The 23,764-nt window shown below is 38.9% G+C and overlaps 1 protein-coding gene across 2 annotated transcripts in view; it reads left to right on the top strand.

Annotated features, from left to right (window-relative positions):
- Positions 1-23,764, top strand: part of CRIM1 (cysteine rich transmembrane BMP regulator 1) — a 474,029-nt gene that overhangs the window by 405,152 nt on the left and 45,113 nt on the right. For both annotated transcript variants that reach the window (XM_072140823.1, XM_072140822.1), the window contains 3 exons: positions 3,805-3,926; positions 10,024-10,233; positions 17,404-17,619. In XM_072140823.1, the coding sequence (XP_071996924.1) occupies positions 3,805-3,926; positions 10,024-10,233; positions 17,404-17,619 (548 nt within the window). The remainder of the gene's footprint in view (positions 1-3,804; positions 3,927-10,023; positions 10,234-17,403; positions 17,620-23,764) is intronic.

Raw genomic sequence — 23,764 nt, 5'->3', positions numbered from 1 at the left:
TGACACTTCCCCTTATGGCATACTATAGCGATTCCCAACATTATTGCTTCCGGGGGGGCCTCTGAAAAACGTTACTACTTCAAAGAAATGCCATTCCAATCTCAGGAAAGTTTTGTGGTGGGTTAATTGGTTTCTAATTTTATCTGTAATGTATTTCAGATTAATTTGCTGCCTTAGGCTACATTCACACACATGCATGTGGGACGTACACTCACCGGCCACTTTATTAGGTACACCTGTCCAACTGCTCGTTAACACTTAATTTCTAAACAGCCAATCACATGGCGGCAACTCAGTGCATTTAGGCATGTAGACATGGTCAAGACAATCTCCTGCAGTTCAAACCGAGCATCAGTATGGGGAAGAAAGGTGATTTGAGTGCCTTTGAACGTGGCATGGTTGTTGGTGCCAGAAGGGCTGGTCTGAGTATTTCAGAAACTGCTGATCTACTGGGATTTTCACGCACAACCATCTCTAGGGTTTACACAGAATGTTCCGAAAAAGAAAAAACATCCAGTGAGCGGCAGTTCTGTAGGCGGAAATGCCTTGTTGATGCCAGAGGTCAGAGGAGAATGGGCAGACTGGTTCGAGCTGATAGAAAGGCAACAGTGACTCAAATCGCCACCCGTTACAACCAAGGTAGGCAGAAGAGCATCTCTGAACGCACAGTACGTCGAACTTTGAGGCAGATGGGCTTCAGCAGCAGAAGACCACACCGGGTGCCACTCCTTTCAGCTAAGAACAGGAAACTGAGGCTACAATTTGCACAAGCTCATCAAAATTGGACAGTAGAATATTGGAAAAATGTTGCCTGGACTGATGAGTCTCGATTTCTGCTGCGACATTCGGATGGTAGGGTCAGAATTTGGCGTCTTCAACATGAAAGCATGGATCCATCCTGCCTTGTATCAACGGTTCAGGCTGGTGGTGGTGGTGTCATGGTGTGGGGAATATTTTCTTGGCACTCTTTGGGCCCCTTGGTACCAATTGAGCATCGTTGCAACGCCACAGCCTACCTGAGTATTGTTGCTGACCATGTCCATCCCTTTATGACCACAATGTGCCCAACATCTGATGGCTACTTTCAGCAGGATAATGCGCCATGTCATAAAGCTGGAATCATCTCAGACTGGTTTCTTGAACATGACAATGAGTTCACTGTACTCAAATGGCCTCCACAGTCACCAGATCTCAATCCAATAGAGCATCTTTGGGATGTGGTGGAACGGGAGATTCGCATCATGGATGTGCAGCCGACAAATCTGCGGCAACTGTGTGATGCCATCATGTCAATATGGACCAAAATCTCTGAGGAATGCTTCCAGCACCTTGTTGAATCTATGCCACGAAGAATTGAGGCAGTTCTGAAGGCAAAAGGGGGTCCAACCCGTTACTAGCATGGTGTACCTAATAAAGTGGCCGGTGAGTGTATATCGTGCCCTACCTCCTCTATCCTGATGGTTTCAGATATATCAAGGTGATTTGCATTGAACGGTCAACTGATCATTCAGTAGTGCCAGGATATTGAGCCAACATCCAAGTTATACAATGGGCGAAAACATTTGATGTTAGTGTTTTTTAGCTTGGTGGTGCTTAGATGAAGATATCCTGCAGTATATCATTACTCTTATGAGCTTCAGATGCGCAAGTCCAGTAGCATCTTGCATGGTAAACAACTAAAAAAAGTGTTTTTCTGTTCTATATACAGTGAATGAGAACTCAGAGATACTCCGGCACTGTATAATAGTGCAAATTTTACTTATAAAGTCCTATTAGGTTTCCACCATTTTTCTACTTCTCTGAGCTTTCTTCTATACTCCTAATGTTCAAAGAGGAAATGAGAATTGCAGCATAATTTCCCTATTATACAGCACGGCGGCAATCGATGTGTAGTTGAGCAATACAGCTCCACTAAATCCATGCCCTTGAAATATCATAACATAATTGGTGCTCAGAGATTTACAAAGACGCTCTTGTTAGGCCGTGAGATGTTATTTCATGGGACCATGTTCTATACAAAAGTTTGTTTAGTCCAAAAGTTTAATCTCAGAGAAACCTTGTGTCCTTTTCAGGAGTTCCCAGAAGAGCAGAGAATCATAATGTTATATTCTTCATCCACCCCAGATTTAACACCCGGAGTATTTCCCTACAGAATAAAGAAAACCAAACATGAATCACTCGCTCTATTAATACAGCCTTCTCAGCAGCTGCACTGCCCGCTTCCAAACATTTATCACTTTGTTTCGGGGTGATGCAGACAATTAGAAAAGGATGTTTATGTAGCAATAGTAAAAATCATTGACACAGGAAAGAAGAATTAAACAATAGACAGAAGCGTTGCCATCAATACAAGGCGGAACACAATGCATACATTGATTGACTTCCTCCTAGAGGAAAACTGGATTAACATTTAATACTCTTTCTTTTCCTGAAATCTGACATTGGGCGGGGGTTTACGTGTTCGTAATACGTGGGAAAATACATTATGTATTTTAAACATAATGTACATTGGTTTCAATGGGCAGATTCTTTTGTTGTACAGTTCTGTAGATATGTACAGGACTGATATTAGGTACCAATACTATATAGTAGTTTATCTGTAGTTCTACTACAAATGCGAAGTTGGGTATCTGCTTGACGAGATCTAACCTATTCTGTATTGCGTCATGAATTAATGAGAGAAATGACTGAATTTACCAACAAACAGTTCGATTGTGGAGCAGCACAGCGAGTGTAATGGATCAACTCCAGTGGTGGGTGCACACCTCCAACAAACCCGATCCACCGGTTTGTAAGGTCAGATAACCAAAAAAAATGCAATGAGGCAGCACTCCGGTAAGTATAAAGGTGATCTTTATTCACCCATGGCAAAATAAGGTGCAAGCTTGATAATGGCTCTATGGATGAGCTGAAACGTTGCACCTTATTTTGCCATGGGTGAATAAAGATCACCTTTATACTTACCGGAGTGCTGCCTCATTGCATTTTTTTGGGATATCTGAATTTAACAACAGATATCTAGTTTCTTTCTTCACAATGCACTGCAACACGAAACGCAAACGTGTGTTCAGTCCATGGAAATGGACCCCTTCTGCCTGTAAAAGTTATACAGTGCCAGTACTGTAGTTCAGCCGGTAGGCAGAGAGTCCTTGCATCATAATTCTTTATGATGTAAGGACTCCCATCCTGTGCAATGTGTTGTGTACTTGGGATCGGATCCGCAAACAAGGCAGTTTAGACGGGCTGAACGTGTTAATGTTCCGTTTGCATGAATTAGAATCAGCCCTCGTCTTGTCAGTTTTTTTGCAGACCAAATCGCCCACCCTACAGACCATTTTTTCATGGTTCTTGGACTACCAAAAACTGTAAAAGCCTAATAAAACATATTTGGTTAGGCTTTACTTATTACATTCTGTAATGTTTAACAGATTTAACTATTGACCAACAAAATGATTTACATTATTACATACATGGAATACTTGTTCTCGAAGTTACTGCAATTAAACTAGAGACAAGCAGAAGATGGCTTTTATTCTCAGGCAATGTACAATTATCTCGACCAAAATGGTGCTTAATTTGAGTCGTTTTATGGTTCAATCAGACATAAATACTTAACTGTTTCTGATTGGAGCCTCAGAATTAACGCTATGATTAATTGAGTTACGTCGTTACTCAGATTCTTGTAATCAGTGCTTTGGTTAATTGCATCGGAAAAGCAGGTTTCGTATTACAGAAATAATATTACGAGGCTTATAGCACCAGTCTTTTTCTTATGGGACCCAATTTTTATATTTTGTTGTTTAGGAAAAACAAACATGGCTGTGAAATCTGCCGCTGCAAGAAGTGTCCGGATATCCCATGTGGCAAGATTTGTCCAATGGGCTTTGAGCAAGACCGCCACGGTTGCCCAGTCTGCAAGTGCAGAGGTAAGAGTCCTTCACCACCTTATTTACTGTGTCCTGCCTTAGCCGTCAAGCCCCCACCAGATAGTGATAATATGTACAAAACTTACATTCTGAGAGACAGCTTTACGGCTCCTCCAGCACTACTAAATGTCATTTTCTGACAGCGTTACCCTATTTATTAGAGCTTTGTTTCCCGCTTGTAGCAATTTCATTTTTAATTACTGCAGTCTAATGAAGTAACCCATCATGGAGTCGACAATGACTTTTTAATGAGCACGTACAGAAGCCAAATGGACTGATTGTTTCTCTGCCTTTTCATTTCACATTATTCTTAATTATAAGTAAAGTCCAAAATCTTTATTTATTCAGTACCTACCATAGTAGAATGCACGAGCCACTTCTTGTTTAGATTGAATGTAGTGTACTAAACAAACATAAGGCAAGGTAGACAGGTTACATCTTGGGTTAAGTGCCATTCACACAATTCGCCTCTGTTCACAATTTTTTCTTGATCTTATTTGGGTGAAATAGAAAATCTTCTTATAATAGCCAATTATTATAGATTTTTGAGGGGGCAAATGTATGTTACCTTAATCAAACAATGTACCATTGTGCTATTCTTCCCTAAAACGAAAAGAATGACTCTATAATATACTATACATCGTTGACTTCTTAGTACTTCTGCTTCATATGTAGAAGTAAGGATGCCCTACAACTTTCTTTCATGTGCACAATCTCTCTCATGGCTTGAACCATTTAACCCATTAGAGATGCCTTCAACAAAAGGCTCATGTTTGGCCCAGCCACCAACAAAGTTCAACAAATTGTCGGTATGTGTTGCTGAGATTCCCTCTGCCAGAAATTGTTTAGAGGGTGTTACGTTATGTCTGTGCAATGCCACATTGCAATTAATATGTACGTTGAGCAAACATACAAATTGTGTCACACAATAATTAACAAAGACAATTTGCAAATGTGACGTGTATTTCTGGTTCTGTAGCTCACAGAACCACATATGTAATATGAAAGATGAGATTCTTATGTTTAATAGTACACCAAAAGCTTATCTCTAGGTAGTAGAAAGCTGAAGGAATAAAACCCTCCTGCAGTGATTAAAAGTGACTCATTTAAGTCAAATTATTACTCTGGCTCATTTTCACATGACTTTTTCATAACTTCTTTTTAAGTAAATGAGTGAGATTTCACATAAAAGAGGGCATTCTAGAAAGCACTTTTCATACCCTACCTGAGGAGACTACTAGTTTAACCCTATTAGTACAACATATGTCTGTTCAGGGAATACGGTAAGGGCGCACGCACTGTTGTTGGTTTTAATTGATGCTCCCAGTGACATCATTTGGGAGCGACAAACGATGCTATGACAGCCTGGAGTCTTTATAACGATCTTTAACAGTGTGCCAGTGGCACACTTTTGCAGGTCTATAGCAAATTCTTGATATACTGCAATACAATAGTATTACACTACATAGAACTCCCTAGAGTTAAAGTATGCTGAGGGTCTAAAAAATTGTAAACAGAAAAAATGAATTAAAAAAAATGAAAAAAACCTTTGTAGTTCAAATAGCCGCCCTTTTCCTAGAACTGATATGAAAATAAAATCAGAAACCTGTTCAGGATTGTCGTGTCCCAAATGCCAATTTTTCACCATTTTGTAACACAAAAATAATTGAATTAAAAAAACATCAAAAGGTCATAAAGTTCTCAAAATGGTAGGAATGAGAAGGTTAGCTCATCTTGGAAAAAAATTACGTTGTTTCGTACACTAAAGTATGAACAAGTTATTGCCGCCAGAAGAGGATGAAATTAAGAAAAAAATTTTGGTACAGTATGTTTTCATTATTTTAGAAGGTATTAAAACACCATAAAAACTGTATAAAGTTGGTATCCATGTGATCATACTGACCCAAAGACAAGTACACAGCATGGAATAATACTTTCATAATGAAGTACACAGAAAACAAGCCCTCACACAGCTCTGTACACAGCAAAAAAGTTATGGATTTTTGAAGGTGGAGATTGAAAGATGAAACTGCTAAAACAAAAAAGGCTCAAGATGTTAACAGGTTAATGGAGTAAAATCTGGTGACAGTCCTTTTGAAAAAATATCCTAAGCTTTGTGCTCTAATGTTTATCTGAAAAAGCTCTTCAGGACCATGGGTTTTCCATGACCTTTTATTGGTTCACGCTGTCATTGCCACAAACTACTTATAGAGCACTTGCTATGTGTTGCTATTGTATGACACTGAATCACGCACAAAGCATACACAGGTTGGTGACTATCGGGTAACTCTTCATATTCCTTTCTGTGGCTTTATAACACATACAGTTAATAAACAATAACAGGTTCTTTGCATCACACTTATAACAAAACATTTATAAAATTAAGATCATTTTGATATATTTTATGATGAGTGTTTCTTCACCTGCTGTGACGGAGATAATCTAGTGAACAGCAGGGGTGGTAAGAACGCCCGCTGGCTTCTATACCCTACGATACATTATTATATGAGTTGTATAGCTTGGGGGACATGCACTAGTTCTCTCTAATCTAAACCGGAGACCAGATTTGTGTTCACTCAGCTTCATATTTTAATATAATTGGATTTTTTCTTATGGGGAACATATATAGACTTTCAAAAAAACTCAGACCATCAAATTGGTAAATTCACAAAGCATGTTGTTGAGGCTTTATTTACTATGAGTAGCCTGGGCTCCTGAAACATATGCCCTAGGGCCTCCACCACTTAACTTATTAGGCGTCTCCCACCATCAAGGCCAGCAACTACAACAACACTAGTAATGTGTGACTCCCACTTACCCTAATCTTGCCCGTGAACAGCAGTGTATAGATGGACCTCATGCAGCTGATTAAAGTGTCACTCTCTAGAATACTAGCAACCATCCAAACTTTCCCTTACCCCAATGGCCACTATATTCAGAAGACTGCATGAGTTCCCATTGTATTTTAAGATGTTCCCTGTATCTACCAACTGTATGTGCCTAACATTTATTACACATTTTGCACCAGTTCACATAGGCTGCAGTCTTCCTTCTGTATGATCATGGGGGTGACCATTGACCTCCCCTATTTCTTACAAAGCGCTTAGAAGTCAAGACCTGTTGTTTATTTGTATGATTGATTTGGTCATGATAGAAGCTTCTCCCCAGTAAGATTTAAAAATATAAAGATTTTGGATTATATGTGTGAACTATGTAACAGTGGCACATTCAGGAAGGCAAGAAAATGCCTTGTGAGCCTCAACTGTACTAGAGCCTATGGGGAAATCTTTAATAAGCCTTTTAAGAAGTTAATTCAACTGAAAAGCCAACAAAATGGTACAAATGCTGGAAAAAGCAGAAGAGGTAAAATAAAGAGTGTGCACAGTAAATGAAACCAGAAGAGAGTCTAATTCCCGTTTGATTGTTCTCGGTGACAATTACTTCAGTATCTGTCTGGTTTCACAGACGCCGCTCAGTTTTCAGACTATATTTAAATCAATGGCACATGGTTTATTAATGAACGGGCTTTATACAATGGATGATAAGAATTTTATATACAATAGGGGATCAATTCATTACTGTGTGCGATCGTCCATTACAAGGAATTAGTTGGTTATTGATTTCTGGTGGAATGAATTATCTTGATGGTTAGAAGATCATTCTTATTAACAGAAATGACAGCAGAAGCTTGGAGGAAAGATTGCTTACTGCAGCAATTAAACAATTTTAATCCAACAGTTAAAACAGCAAGAGGTCAAGAAATAAAAGGATTGTGCTGGAAGGGAATAAATAAAAAGAAAAACATCAGATGACTTTAGTCTAGAAGAATAAAGTAATTAATATATTCTGAATTCAAAGCCTGGGAGGACTCTCCATTTACTACTTCAGTCCTCCACGACTCCCTTGGTCATTTACACGAAAACAGTTCTATCTATGAAGAGACAGAATTCATATCTTTAACACTGTATATGCTGCAAATACTAGATAATAATTTATAATTGCCATATAAATTGCTCACTGTTATGGATAGGATATCAGAACACTAGTCCATAGTGAACCAGCACTTTCATGGGCTGCAAAGAATGGACTAGTGCCATTGATGTGTGAGGTTGGCTAACATAATGATGATAGTAGAAAAGTCTAACCAATTTGCTAACTTGGGTATGAATAAAACCTATGAGTTTTGCAGCTCCGATAATCTGCTCACACACAGTGCTATTGAATTAATGGTCATGTGTGTGAGCCCATAGATGGGGACATGTGCAAAATATGCAAACCACAGCTACAACACATTCAAATAAAACAGCTAGCAGGAGACCTAACTGATACTAACCAAATCAGACCCACCCATCCATAGAATGGAATCCTATGGAGAACCCATTTGCCATCCACTATATACTCCTTTATCCGTTTAATTTCTTTCTTGCAGCACAATTTAGCTATTCTGTTCCAAAGAATGAAACCTGCTTTAAATTTTACTTGTAAATCCGATTATTAATACATGTGAATTTACTAATATTTTACTGTTGACTTAACTGTACTTCATAATGTATTCTATAATATTTTTTCAGGTTGGTAATCACCATATCCACTTTTTTCACACCATGTTTTCCTAATGTGTTAGGAAATGGTTAGTGTTAACCATAATTTCCTCCTTCTGGTCTAAAGCTAGAACAATCTATTTTGGAAACAATAAGTTAGTGTTTCATGATGTTAAAATGCAATTAGCAACTGTCTGGTATAGTACAAAGCCCACAGGGCCCTCACAATAAGCAGCGCTCATGATTATACCGGTGGCTGTAGAAGATGGAAAGGTCAGGTTTAACATACTACACATGGTGATCATATTTTGCAAAGCAGAATGAGTCTGCGGTGAATGTTTATCTTGCAGTTTGGGTAGCGTACATAAGTAAAAACCATATGCGCAACTTCATTATGGGATTTACATCTGGCATCCCCTGGTCATGCTTTAAACCCTCTCACTGCAGATGGTATCATTTCGACAGCCCGATATTGCAGGTGGCTGTGAGCTACTTTAATGCTGCCAGGTTGGCAGCTAGATGGAAGATGATTTGGGCATCGATAAGAATTCTAAATTTAAACTGCTGAGTCAGCCTCCGGAGATCATTCATAGAGCACATACAGACAAATCGAAATACCCATCTGCTAGTACTTAAATCAGAAAGAAGCTATGATCATGTTCTAGGCTGACATTTTTTTTTTTTTTTCTTCCCAGTGAATTACAGTGAAGTAAGAGGTCTTAATGGTTCTTGCTAGGTCAGGGCTTATCAACCATTTGAAGAGTGGAGTTCTAAAGTTATACAGTATTGCAGTCTTACTAAACTTCTCATTCTGGTGCCCCAGCAGTGCCATTCTCCTGTTACCGTGCCTAATGCAGTACTGCAGCTATAATATAGAGATAACTATAGCCTGCTCCAAAAGATATTTCCATGCCATAGTACCACCTAATGTAATTGGATAGTAGTTGGTTCCCTACAGATGTGCACCTGACCATTTTAGTCTCAGTTCACACCTGCATTCAGCTGGTTCCTTATATCCTTCTGTTACCAAATATTGGAAAAAATAACACAACAGGCAGTGTTTTTCTCCAGCTATTAACAGAAGTAATTATTATTATTTTTTTTACATTAACGTAATTGGGAAAGGAAGGTGAATAGAAGACTTTCCAATCAACTTCTGTAATTTGTATCCTAAAATAGAGAGTGTAATGGAAACCTCCAACCCAGGTGTGAACTGAGCCTTAGTGACACTTGGTCGTCAATGAGCTGACAACACATGTGATAGATGTATTGATACAAATGATGGAGTAAAGTTTTCATATACAGAGTAGATATGAACATTTGTTCTGAGTTTTTATCTTCTTGTTTTTTTGTATAGTAACTTCTAAATTATGATACTACAAAAAGTTGACCATCTCTTTATCACAAGTTACATGTTAGGTTCATAATGATGAAAGAAAACTATACATAGAGATAAAATCATTTGGATTTCAATTCAGGGTTCATTTTATGGTGTATCTAATGCACAATTTTTTAGCTTTGTATGTATATGATATCACATTGCCCTTCTGTTACAGAAGCAGCTTCATCGGTTGGGCCACCAGTTTTATCTGGCACTTGTCTATCAATGGATGGAAGACGTCATGAGAATGAAGAGAGCTGGCATGATGGCTGCCGTGAATGCTATTGTCATAATGGGCGGGAAATGTGTGCGCTGATAACTTGTCCGGTCCCTGGCTGTACCAACCCCACCATTCTTCCAGGACAGTGTTGTCCATCATGTCCAGGTAATTGTAGAGAGTCATGCTGGCTTCGTTATACTAGCCTCTTGGCCTCTTTGATCTTCTCCTGACATTTTAGTAATACTAATAATACTTGCTTTATTTCTAAGAAGAGTTTCTTGTTAAAGCCTTTTTTGTGTGTCTCAGGCTTACTGCTCTTTTTTCCCTTTAACTTTTCAATCATCAAGATCTGTTCCAGGTTGGGAGTGATTGAAGCCCCTTTGGCTAATAAAGTGTGTCTGATGTTAAAAAATTGATAACAAACATCTAATCCTTTGATGAATCTGAACATGGAATAAAAAAGTGATTGACGTATGAGAAAGCTTTTGATAAACAGTGCCTCTAGAGTTTGACCTCTCCGGTTCTGTATTGATTAGTCTCCAACAGATGAGGAAGTTATTTTGATACAGTTAGTATTTGAGGGGTAGAACTTATACCTGTTTTTTCTGTTTTGGAAGTCTCACCCACTCTCTTTATTCAATGTAATTTCTCAGATCTTAAAAACTGTACAGTATACGTTCGTTGTTTCATAAAGTGGTGGTATAAGGTAAATAATGCGGTATTCTCCAACTACTTTACAGACCTTTCTATATTACAGAAGTTAAAGGATCTTTAGTTTGATTTCTACTGCTTGGAATTGATTGTTGTATTTTCATTGAATGCCTATAAACTTGTACATTCCTTTGGCCAGTTTGAATCCATTTTTCTTCATTTGAGGAAGCAGCTGTGAAAATGTTAATACAGGATTCAAACCAGCCAAACGCATGGTAAACATTCAAAAACACATGCGTTCTCTGTGCTTTTTAAAAAAGCACCAAGAATGCACCGTATCAACAACCCTTCTCCCCAATACTTATCAGCACAATTACTGACTGAGCTACCTGGGACATATTGGCTTCACCCACTCATTTAAAGGGCACCTACCACCCCGATTCTACCTATAAAGGTAGATCGGGTGGTAGGTGGATGAATGGGACCTGAGGATAGCCCTTTTTTGGGCTAATCCTCACATCCCGGCTATGTTTTAGAAAAGTTTAATGCTGGCATACGTACATTTTTTTATGCAGCTACTGGGGCGTGGAGTAGCCGGACATGAGGCTACCGTCGTGGCTACTCCACACCCCAGTAGCCACGTTACTCCGACTACCATTTAATCTTCGGCCGCGGCTCCGGGGCCAGAGCTACTGCGCATGCACAGAAGGACACAGATGTCGGGGGTCTCGGACGAGGGCGCGCAACTACGAGGAGCTGCGCGCCAAAAATTAAATGGTAGGCGGAGTAACGTGGCTACTGGGGCGTGGAGTAGCCGCGACTAGTAGCCTCATGTCCGGCTACTCCACGCCCCAGTAGCCGCATAAAAAAAATTTACATATGCCAGTATTAAACTTTTCTAAAAGATAGCCGGGACGTGAGGATTAGCCCAAAAAAGGGCTATCCTCACGTCCCATTCATCCACCTACCACCCGATCTACCTTTATAGGTAGAATCGGGGTGGTAGGTTTCCTTTAAGGTTTGATCCACAGGATATGTGATTATCAGATCAATAAGGTCAAGCTGCCAGACATTTGCTGATAATGAGGTACATAAGAGCAGATGCACACAACAGTGAATGGATGATACATAGCTGCACTTGGTGCAATACATGTTAATGAATCGGTGCCGTGGCCATACAACTAATCTTATGTCCTAGTCAGAACCATTTTTCAGTGATCATTTATGGACTATTGACTGATGTAAACTGTGAGTGAAAAACAGACTTTTAAGAGAATCTACCATCAAAATCCAGCATTATAAACCAGGGACACTTACTTTTAGATCTTCTCATAATTGTTATCCATTATGGTAATGAGCCCGAAGTGCTCAGGATGTTGTTACAAGAGCCCCCTCTGTACTGCAGCTCCCCCCCCCCCCCCCATCTCACTTCTGCCTTAAGATTACAGCAGGCAGAGGGAGGAGGGGAAGTGCTCCTGCACAGTGTAACAGTCTATGAAGATGCAGCTCTGATATCGCCACTTAAAGCCGTTCTGGCTAATTGGCATAATTTCTAATGTTGATCTGTGTAGGCAGAAGGCCATGGATGACAAATATAAGATTACTGCAATCACAGTGTCTCGATCTATAAGTATCAATGCTTAATTTTTATGGCAAATTTCCTTTAACATCTGTTTTTCACAGAGGTTAATGTGCAGGTAGCCCAGGTTTTCAGTCATTTAGTGGTAGCTTGTTTTTATTATGTATGGTGTTGTTTGCAATAATGCTACGCTCATAACTAATACAATACAGATCGCATCTCCTTATAACACGCCATGTGCCATCAAATCCCAATCAACCATGAGAAATTGATTCTGGGAAGTGTAAAGTTTTTTTTATCATCCAATGAAGAAGCTTAGCTAATACTACTTTAGCATTGTAGGCTATCTAAGATATCATTATCAAATTAGATTTTATAATCCTAAACCCACAGATATCCCAAGCAGGAGAGACCGACTTCTAGATACATTCATCTTTCCGGGCCATCAGGTGAAATGCAGTTTGACTTGAGGAAGAAACCACAAGCATTAGGACAATGATAGACTGATTAATGTTGCTGCCTCGCCTTACTTAGTATTAGCTATGTCAGTGCACAACCCGATTCCTGCGGGAGCTTGGCAGAATCCTTAAAGCAGCAGAACAAAGGGGATTTAGCCTCTTTTACATTGCGTTCCCTCTAATAGAATCTGAACCTGTTGTGTTAATAATGATTGTCTTCTAAGGTCTCTGCAGCACTGTAGATAGTTGGACAAGAGGTGCTATTAATCAATGCCAATGAAATGCAGAAGACGCAATAGCTTTCCGGGACTCATCCAAGGTCACTGGATAGTGGAAGCTGCTGTTTTCCAGCAATTCTTCTGTCAGTATATTTTCAATAGTTGCAAAAAATAACTTTTCTCTAAATGCTTCCTTTAGATTATGTGTCAAATAAGTTCTGTTTTATAATCACACCTTATAAATCAAGAGGCAAACAAAAGCTGTCAGGTCCTAGCATTTATACAAGAGACCTGTGGCATTATGCTGTGGCTGATGTGAAGAGCGCCTCTGCAAATTGCAGTCTGACAGTGCCCTCAGCCACCTGTCCTAAAGGAGATAAATGAGGACCATCTGTTACTGCATAATAAAACGAACAACATAAACGCTTGACCTAATTATTATTAATAAGCTGTTATTATACCACCATTGTGCTGCACACACCCCATGCTGTTTTGTACACCAGGACCAAATGCTGATGGCTAACTCACACAGAGTACTCAGGCTGGCACGGCAGAAGGCTGCGCTAGCTATCCACTTGGATGAAACCATTCCAACTGTCTAAAACAGGCTACAGACTAAAATAGGATTAAGTCAAAGCAGTCTGACAACATTAATCAAGTAATTCAGACAATTTGGCTCAGGATACTTGAACCAGTTACAAGAAGATTATTTCAATCCATGTCTGAAAGCTTGTAGAGATGTATATCTCTGCAGTGATCATTAGCAGCTTTTTATCATTACACATCTTAATAGAAACCTGCTATTCACATTAACCCAACCAAAATAAATATTTAATTAAATCTAAAATTAAAAAGAATGTTTCATTTCCATTGTGCAATGTTAATAAAAATCAGTTAGTAAACGTGTATGCAACTCACCTGAATACAATCATATTAGGTGAGTCCTGCTTATTTATTGTTCACTTCCCTGCCTGCCTGTTCCGAATTGACATGTCTCACTGCTACCAACATGATCCCTAAGTACTAGATCCATACCGGCAGCATCTGCCAATACTCAACCACAGACATGTACAGATTCCTTTACATTACAGTATGCACTGTAGCAAATTCTACACAATCCCATACTGAAATGTTAAAAGAGACAGACGGGTTGTGTGTAACACTGTTACATCATTAACCACTCCCTCAGAAAGGTGGGGGCTTGGAGAGTTCTGCCCCCAGGAATCCTCTTCTGAGTGTCACATGTATCTCATTATCATGAGGCGGGCTAGGTTAGTCCTGTGGTATCAGTGAGGAGTTGGGGTATATAGACTGTATACAGCAGCTCCCTGACTCAATGGCTGAAACAGAGGACCATAATAAATTATTATTAATTTTATATCAAAATACTGATTTAATTGGTCATAAGGAAGAAAATTATATGAACTGTATATACACAGAAGACTTAAGTAATATATGTGAATCCAGTTTTTAAAAACAGAGCTTTTAGATTTAATGAAGGCAAATAAGTCACCTTACAAATAACTTGTTTTTGTAGAGCTACGATATCCATCCCTATGATAACAGACTACAGTTTAAAGGAAACCTACCAGTTATAATGGCAGGGGTAAGCTGTAAGTACCGAGCACCAGCTCAGGGTGAGCTGGTGCCGGTACTTACTTTCGTTAGTGTTATAAACCGCGGTATCGCGGTTTTAACACTTTTTAAACTCTAGACCAGAACAGGCTTCGGCGCTGTGTGCGTGCCTACATAGGAAATAGCGGAGATGTTGCGTGCGCGCAGTGCCGAAGCCTCTCCTGCTCTAAAGGTTTATAACACTAACGAAAGTAAGTACCGGCACCAGCTCACCCTGAGCTGGTGCTCGGTACTTACAGCTTACCCCTGCCATTCTAAATGGTAGGTTTCCTTTAATACTTTCTTTTGTTTGTCCAATACAGACACGTGATAGGTGTGCACCAAATAGGGGGATGGCAGGATGAATGCATCACCATTTTTACAGTCTGTTACAATATAGACATACAATATATGTGAGAGTATTTTCATTATTTTATTTATTTTTAAGTTCAAACTTTTGAGGATGTTTAAACAACTGTGTGTAAAATAAAGATAACATATAGGTGGACATAGCATATGGGGTACTATTATGCAAAACAGAAGATGGAAGAACACAGATAGTGTGGTACACATGTAGGGGGAGATATCAGTGGCGTAGAAGCACTGTAATTACAATTTCTCGTAAAAAAAAATGTTATTAATCATGCGACTGGGCCACCTTCACACCATGTGGGCATGGAGGGGGCATAGCCGCCAGCAGAGTGGGCTGGCAAGGGGAGTTCCTTCCCTGTCTTTCCAGGCCTGAATGTTTTCTGGTTTTTATTTTATCAGGAGGCCTAAGCCGCCTCATGTATCCACTGTGAGGCTTCATTATGCCCCAGCACACATGTCCTTCTTTCTTCTTTGGTATTGTCTTAGGCATCAAGCACACGACCGTTTATTGCATTCGTATGTTATCCACAAAAACAACAGCTAATTCACAGGCCCCCATTGTCTATTGTGCAGGGTCACGGAGTGGTGAGCGGAAAAAGCCGAGCAGCTGCATCACAAATTATAGAGGAGGTCCCTTTTCTTCCCCAATTTGCGGCATGGCCGCCCGTCACCCGTGAAGGTGTCTACACAGAATCAGGCCACAAACGTGATCACTTTCCCCTGTTTGTGTCCCGTATTGCACACAATTTCGGGTGCATGAGGCTTTACTGTGTATACGATTATGACTTTAAAATTGTGATTCATATAGCCTTTTAATAGATCAGTTTTATTTTTATATTCATTCATCATCCATCATCTAATAATAATTTAAAATTATTTTGCTCCATCAAATTCCATAGCACTTTACAAATCATGGGGTGCGTATATAAATAAAATGACAATGAGAACCCAGCTAATATATGAACTATTATTAGTGGATACTTGACCACTAGCTCTAAAAAATGAACAGTACTGAAGCAATACATGAAAGGTTCTCCCACTACTAATCTATTAATAATCTAACATCTTCAGAAAACTTTGTGAAGCCCTTGACATTTGAGCAAAATGGTAGATCTCCTTGACTTGTGATATTCTGTTTAATAGCGAACGTGACATTACATGCCATGTTAAAATGGAAACGTGTTTCTGGGGCACAAATGAGCATGCTAATTTATTTCACTTGTAAGACTCAGAAGATAAATCTGTTCCTCAATGGTTTTTCCTCTATGTTCAGCCTTAAAAATAGAATACTTAACTTTTGTGCTTGTAGTAAATAGGCATTCCCATTTAAAATTTCAGGTAACCTGTAAAGAAATGATCATATGATTTCACTACTGGCATCTTTACTTTTGCCTATTTTTCTAGCATATATTTCAAATTTGGCAATATTCATTGTTCTGATGAACAATGAATCAATAGCTATTGAGAAGAAGCACCTGGCTAAGGCTAAATCTATTAAGAACTAGATCTATTTCTGTTATGTCCTTAAATATTAAAGCATATAATTCAAAGACTTAAAATTATCTATTTAAGATGCTAATTTTTTCCAGTGTCTATTTACACAGCCAGTATTACACCGAATACAACCCATTCCGCAGTTGTTAGAGAAATATCATCCAGAAATACGTCTGCTTTTCAATATTTGTGGTTTATTATGCAAATTAAAATAACAGAATAGGTATAAAAAATCTGATTTATTCTTTTCTGTGTACATTTTTTTTAAAAATTTGAATGAGGAGGAGATCAGGGACGATAAGTAATTTACAAACCCTTTCGGTATTGTTGCAGCCATCTCCATGGCTACAAGCCTGAAATCAGCTTCTGTTTTGCGTGTGAGAAATTTAGATAAGTTACAAGATACTGTTCCCTGAGCTCAGAGAAGTCACAGAAATTTCGCTCAGAGCTTTATTAATTTTCTCCTGACCCAAGCTAAAAAATTGCTTGTTGTAAACAGAGCATTAACTTCTCTATTACAATCATAAGATACTTTGTCATTTTAAAGAGCCGCTGAGTGGCAGCATGTCATGTAGGTGGAAGGCTATTATAGCTCATATTCAATTTCTTATGTACCTATCCTCTTATATGGAGATTTGTGGTCCATAGAGCGGAAGGTAAAGGTATCTCCACTATCCTAGCAATGTGCCATAGCTAAATGTGGCACAACATAATGATGTATGTACTTGTACTGAATAAGTTTATTAGAAAGATCCAGAAATTTTCAAGAGGCAATAAACTGATAAACTCTTTTTGTATGGCTATGTAATGTTGAGGACCTCTTTCCATTCTCCTCTATTACTTTGCACTCTCCAGAGCACGGTGTGGCTATTACCTTCTCTGATTTGGGACAATATCTATATGTTTCTAATAGGGATAATAAATCCAACTCTTACATGTTTTATTACAGATGAGTCCAGTGGGAAGAAGCCTGAGTCCACAGATCCATCTATCTGCCATGCTCCTGGAGGGGAGTATTATGTTGAAGGAGAGACATGGAATATCGATTCCTGCACGCAGTGCACTTGTCATAGTGGACGAGTTTTGTGCGAGACTGAAGTTTGTCCTCCTCTTCTTTGTCAAAACCCGACTCGTACACAAGACTCTTGCTGTCCTCATTGCCCAGGTATGAAAAGGCTGTGTATAATTACATGTGTGTGAACGGAAAGTTCTCTGGTATAAATTCACAAGAAGTCGAAGTGTGGGGTTTATGCTATAGAAGTTTCTTTGTCTACATTTCCAGCATTCAGCAGTGTCTTGGCAACCAACATCCAGCTTATTTCAAACTTCTATACACACTGAAGAATAGGCGCTGGATGGTAATCCTATAATAAAGACGTTATGGAGAATGATTACTGAATTGCAGAGGTTGACGTGTTTATAGCTAGAGAGACGAATGTAGCTTTATTTCTTGGAGAAGAAAACATTTTCCATAGCCTTACCTTTTATACTTGACATAGTCTTCCAGCCACCATTATCTCTTTTATAATTGAGTGATGTGAGTTGGTAGAGAACATGACTTTTGTCTTTACCAATCATGAACTACTCACGGCATCTTCAATAGCTATTCTGCATTTCTATACACTAAAAGTTATGAACCCACAGATATACACATAGATTGTCCAAAGGGTTGACCCATTTCTTACTACTTATATTGGAGCCCCAGCAATTGTGCATTTATCATTTTATAGATGACAGCATTGTAGTCTTATTCATTCATTGAAGAGTGTATACAAGGGACCCATGTTATCTTATTCAAAGCAGCCATTGGCTAATCTTCACATTTGAATAAATGATAATAATGAAGGGGTTAATGTGATTTAGTGAAAGAGCTGAGTCTTTCCAAATCTCCATTGATTTAAAGGGTGTGGCTGTCTCTGGCCCTCACTTTGCATCAGTGACTCTTATTTTTTTTATTTTTTTTTTCCCCAGAGGTGGCAACCATTATTTTTTTTTTTTAATGTAGATATGCAATAAATACTAAAAGAGAACCTGTAAGCAGAAGTGGTTATTAATCAACATCTCACATTTCAATCTATGTCTTTAACTGCCTGTATCTCTGGGTCTGTAGTTCACAGACCTACATTGTCTGGTGCAATCTGAAAGCATGTTTCTAGGTACTATAGAAACAAAGGAAGATATGACACTCCCGTGGCAGCGTCTAAACTTGACTCTGCAAAGTGTATACAAGATGAAATTCTAGAAAGAGCATTTTGCATGCTACTTGAGATTTCTAGTAGTTTAATGGGGTATAATGTGGTGACAGGTTGCCTTTGAAATGAGAATACCCCTGAGGGGTTCATATGGAAGAAAAACGTTGCACCCTGGCAATATTGGAGCTGCTCAAAGTTACCAATCCCAATAGGCATACAAATAATATTTGTCACTCTCACAGAGGCAATGCAAGGATTTTCTATACAAGAAATCAGATAATTAAATATGATCCCAGGTAAATGTATACAATCCTGAGTGTGTATATCAAGGCTAGTGGGTAATGCAGTAACTACAGACTTAGGTGGAGGTTAATCTTCACATGGATCAGTACTGAACTTGACACCCACTCATTTATACACCTAATATTTTTGGAAAATCTATGGATTATCTAAAATCTTGAATTTCAATCTTCTCATTGCAATTGTGTTTTGTAAATGGGCCACAATTCTTTTTTCAAAAACATATGATGGTACAATGTGTGTGCCACATTATGTATTCCTATAACTGAATAATATACAGTAATTGGTGCAAGTACAGGGATTGCCACAAGTAGCAGAGCAGTGAGCGTTTTTATCTAGTTTTGTATGGAATGATCACTACACTAGGATTATATTGACTTTCTATACAGATAACAATGATATAAATTTTGGGTTTGAACCAGCGTTGTTCTATCATGCTCTATTGTTGGATTCATCCATGTTTTTTTAAGAGAAGTATGTAATTATATTGGTTTCTTGTACAGTTCATCATCTAGTAACCAAAGAAAAAAAAACAAGAAAAACCAAGAAAAATATTACATCCTCCGCAATCAACACCATTGCTTGTTAGTTGTAGAATTGACTTTGATGATACGTATTACCATCTACTGGCCCTTCCATAGACAATCTCTCTTAGTTATGTCAAAAATCTGCACTTATTGTGGGTTACACATACCTTAGAAACACTTCTGGGTAGAATCGCTGCCATAATGAATTTACTAAATTGCAGATGGAGTAAGTAATGGAAATATGTATAATTTCCCTTACTGAAACTTCAATTACAAAATGAAGCGCTTGTATGGCCGGATGACAGATGAATACAAGTGGAGCTCCATGTCTTGCTGTATCATTGAGAAACAAAGGAATTACGCATGTATTGTGGCTCTTGATGCAGGTATTGTATGGATTATAGTGATATTGCTGGTTGGTTATTTACCACCTATGGATTCATGAGTGATTAAAAAGCATTGATCTGCCTTTGTAGAGTATGAAGTGGCAAAAAATAAATAAAATGTTTGAAAAGTGATAAACTGTTGTATTAGTAAAGTGAGGCATTGAGCAGGAGCACAAGTGAGGCGGAGCAGATGTAAGGAAATAATTATTGCATCTAATACATTGAAATGAGTTCAACTTCATTGTGGGTAACATTACTTGTTACATAACTTGTAGTATCATTTTGTTACTTGGAAAGCACCTCATATGGCAGGTAAATATGCTGCTTTTTAGCTTACCCCCTCTAGATGTGACAGTGGTTAATGATTATACTTCAGGTAATTTAATTCATTTAAAATACAAATTAATCAATGTTATTTGACTCACACAGCAAATAACATATTCTGCAGCAATTTAATTAGAATGTTTTCCTTTAAGATATAATTATATATAATATGGCTTTGTAGGTTGTTTAGAATTAAGCGGTAGACCCCTCCCAGTCCTACCTGGCCCCCCGCCTGACAAGGCGGTTATGATCGCTGCAGCAGATCATACTGTAGGGCAGTGGTGGCAAACCTATGGCACGGGTGCCAGAAGCGGCACTCCGAGATCTTTCTGTGGGCACCCGAGCCATCACCCCGGCACATCAGACAGAACTCAAAGAATTTTCCTGCAGTTCCAAACAACTTAAATGATGCTGCTTTCAGTGATATTTTAAAGTGATACGTAATTGGCTACATGGGACTTTAGGAAGAGGGAAGTGTAGACAAGGCCAAATTATCTTTGGAGGACCTCCTGCTGGCTGCTGCTGATTTTCTATGTACAGAGGGACACTGGAAAGGAGCTACGATGATGATTTTCAATCTTTTTTTCTACTATGTTGGTTTCCTCAGGAGGCCAATATGATTGAACATTGTTGAAGAACAGGGAGCAATAAGTTACTGCTTGATTTTTGGTTGGCACCTCGCAATAAACGAGGGGGCTTTGGGGTTTTAGTTGGGGCACTCTGTCCCTAAAAGGTTCGCCATCACTGCTGTAGGGTTTCAATACAATAGTTTTGTCATTAGCTCCAGTGTTGGGGCGACTGTATCAGACATGTTTGTGATTCTGTCCATGTCTTCTGCATACACAGGCCCTTTTCTCTTAAAGAAGACTTTAACTCGGGGAACTAAGGATTTGTGGGAGATGCAGGTCCCAGAGCTCAGAAAGCTGCATATATCAGACATTCATGGCATATCTTGTGGACACAAGCTTCTTCCTTATACAGTAGCTGCTAACATGGATGTACTGGCATCCGTGGACTGGCAAGTGTATAGCATATATGTGAGCATTCAATGAAATCACACTTTGCTACATTGTATCCAATATGCATGTGTCCTCTTTTAAATTCCTCTATTTGTTTCTAACTTGCTAACATATGTCAGAAAAGCATAGAATAACTATCCCCAGTCTATGTATTACATTGCAAATTGAAGTCTCCATATTTAGCAATTATAATATGACCAATACAATCTCCGTGCTTTATTCATCAAAGTTGAATGAGAAGGTTTGTCTCACTCAATAATGGGCAGGGATTCCTGGAGGACTATATATGTATGTGAGGTGTCAGTCAATGGTGGAGATCATGTCCAGACTCATGAAGACCGTTATAAAAAATGCATCTGCATATATTCCCGGTTAGTTGCCAGTTGGCCATCAATGATTTGCAAACACTGTTTGTTTCATAATGTTTACCCGCTTTGTGTATTTGATTTAGAGTTACTGTGGTAAAATCCTTCCAAAAAACTGAATTTTCTTTCAGCAAATATAAAGATATGACACAAATGACTTGTATTGACATTTCTTGATCAGATTTATTGTTTTCTATAGAGAAGCATCAACATGGTTCAGCTGTAGAGCTCTGTTTTCCCAGGGGTCAGGAAATCACTGCGCTCACCTTGACACGTATCAGAAGTAGGATAGTGGCACTGCATACCTGAAGTTCATTTTCTGGCCTTGATCATGCCAGGAGTCCTCCTCGCCTGGTCTTTTAGAGGTCAGAGTAACTAAAGCAATGATTTATTTCAGTGAACAAGACTGAAGGGAATCTTCGTGAACATTGTATGCAGGTGCTTTGCATTTGTAGATCTGCCCTTTGGGAACTGGGAGATAAGGCTGTAGTATCGTGAACATCTAACCATTGATTGCTGCTTGACTTGCATTTAGCTTTTCGCCGCCTTTGATAACACACAGAAAAATAATTGAACACAGAATGAATTTCTATTTCTGTAATTGAAATGAGATGGCCTCTCATCTGAATTACAGATGAAGAATTACGCATAAAATGCAAATTATCTTACATAGTGGGTTGAAAAAAAAACAGTACCATCAAAATCAAGTACTACAAACCAACCACTTACATCCAGTTTTTCTTACTGTGGTAATCTTCTTATATTTGTTATCCATTGTTTGTTTCGTTCCTTCAAAAATCATCTTTATTTGTATCATATAATGATACCTAATGGCCTCTGTGGTAGTTACAAGAGCCGCTTAGTACTGCAGTAACAGTGCTGTTACCATGAGCAGGACATGTCTCGCCCAACCCCCAGCTCTCTCCCTCTGCCTGTGTAATCTAGCAGCAGCAGGAAGGGGGAGGGGAGCCCAGCTCTGCACATTGTAACAGCCTGTGAAGCTGCATCAACACTGATTATTAGCATAATTATAAAAATTAATTTTATAAGGAAGGAGGCCATGGATAACAAATATAATAAGATTACCACAGTCACGGTACCTGGTTCTATGAGTGAGTATCCCTGGTTTATCCATCCTTGATTTTGATGGTAGATTTCCACCCGTCCCATCTTTAAAGTTTGTCTAAAAAAAGGCAAGAAACACTGTTAACTACAGAACCAATTTCATAAAAACTTTCTTCCTGACCCTTTCTGGCAATTGGACAGTTCCCTTGTTCTCCCCACTATATTAAAGCAATTAACCTTGGATGTGGTTGTGGTTAACTAGAAAGATGCCTTATTTCTGCCAACACAGACATGTTCATATATCCCCCCTCAGTCACTCTTCTCCAGACAAATTTAGTTTTGATAACTATATTTCTGAAAACCCCATTGTAACCAAACCAAAATTTGCATTTATTGTGTTAAAATACAGGAACAGCTGACTCTTGTCATGAGTGAGACACAGCTCTTGAAAGACCCTGGCAGAGGCTTGTTCACATTGCTGCCAAGCATTCATCCCAAAGTGAAATATAGGGCATATTTACCAAGGCACGTACTAGTAGTGCTCCCTCCCCCTTACACTGCTTCCACGGCAAGTGGGTGTGGAGTAGGCGAGGCTTGGTGCAGAGTAATTCGTTGCCAGGCAGAGCTGCGACGGCTCAAGCCTTTTTAGTTTATCCAGCGCGATCTGCGGGGTTAATATCACAAAGTTATAAACAGATATATAAAACTAGAAACAACAATTTAACAACAGCAAAGAGACTGACACACAGAATACCTTTTGCATTTTATTTTGGCGGTAGTGTTCCTTTAAATTCTCTCTATGTAAATTCGGATGGCCTTATTACTAGTTTTTCTAGCATGGAAACCTGTTTTACACAAGGGAATTTGTCTGATTTCACATACTGTTTATAAGGAAAAATATGTGCAATGATTTAAGTTATGAAAATAATATGTGCGTCATGATTACAGATCTGTCTCATTGTATAGCCCCGGGCTCTGTGAGACTGCCAAAGATCTGCAAGCGGACACACGTTGGGAAAAGAGGAGATGGTTGACTTGTACTTCTAATATAAAACAATGAAGTTCAGTTGGAATATAGTTCTTTCCATACTGGTTGGTAGGATCACGGATAGGAAATTAAAATGCTGAAAGG

The sequence above is a fragment of the Engystomops pustulosus genome, chromosome 3 (genome assembly GCF_040894005.1).
Source record: "Engystomops pustulosus chromosome 3, aEngPut4.maternal, whole genome shotgun sequence".
NCBI lineage: Eukaryota > Metazoa > Chordata > Amphibia > Anura > Leptodactylidae > Engystomops > Engystomops pustulosus.
This window is presented reverse-complemented; position numbering and strand designations above follow the sequence as displayed.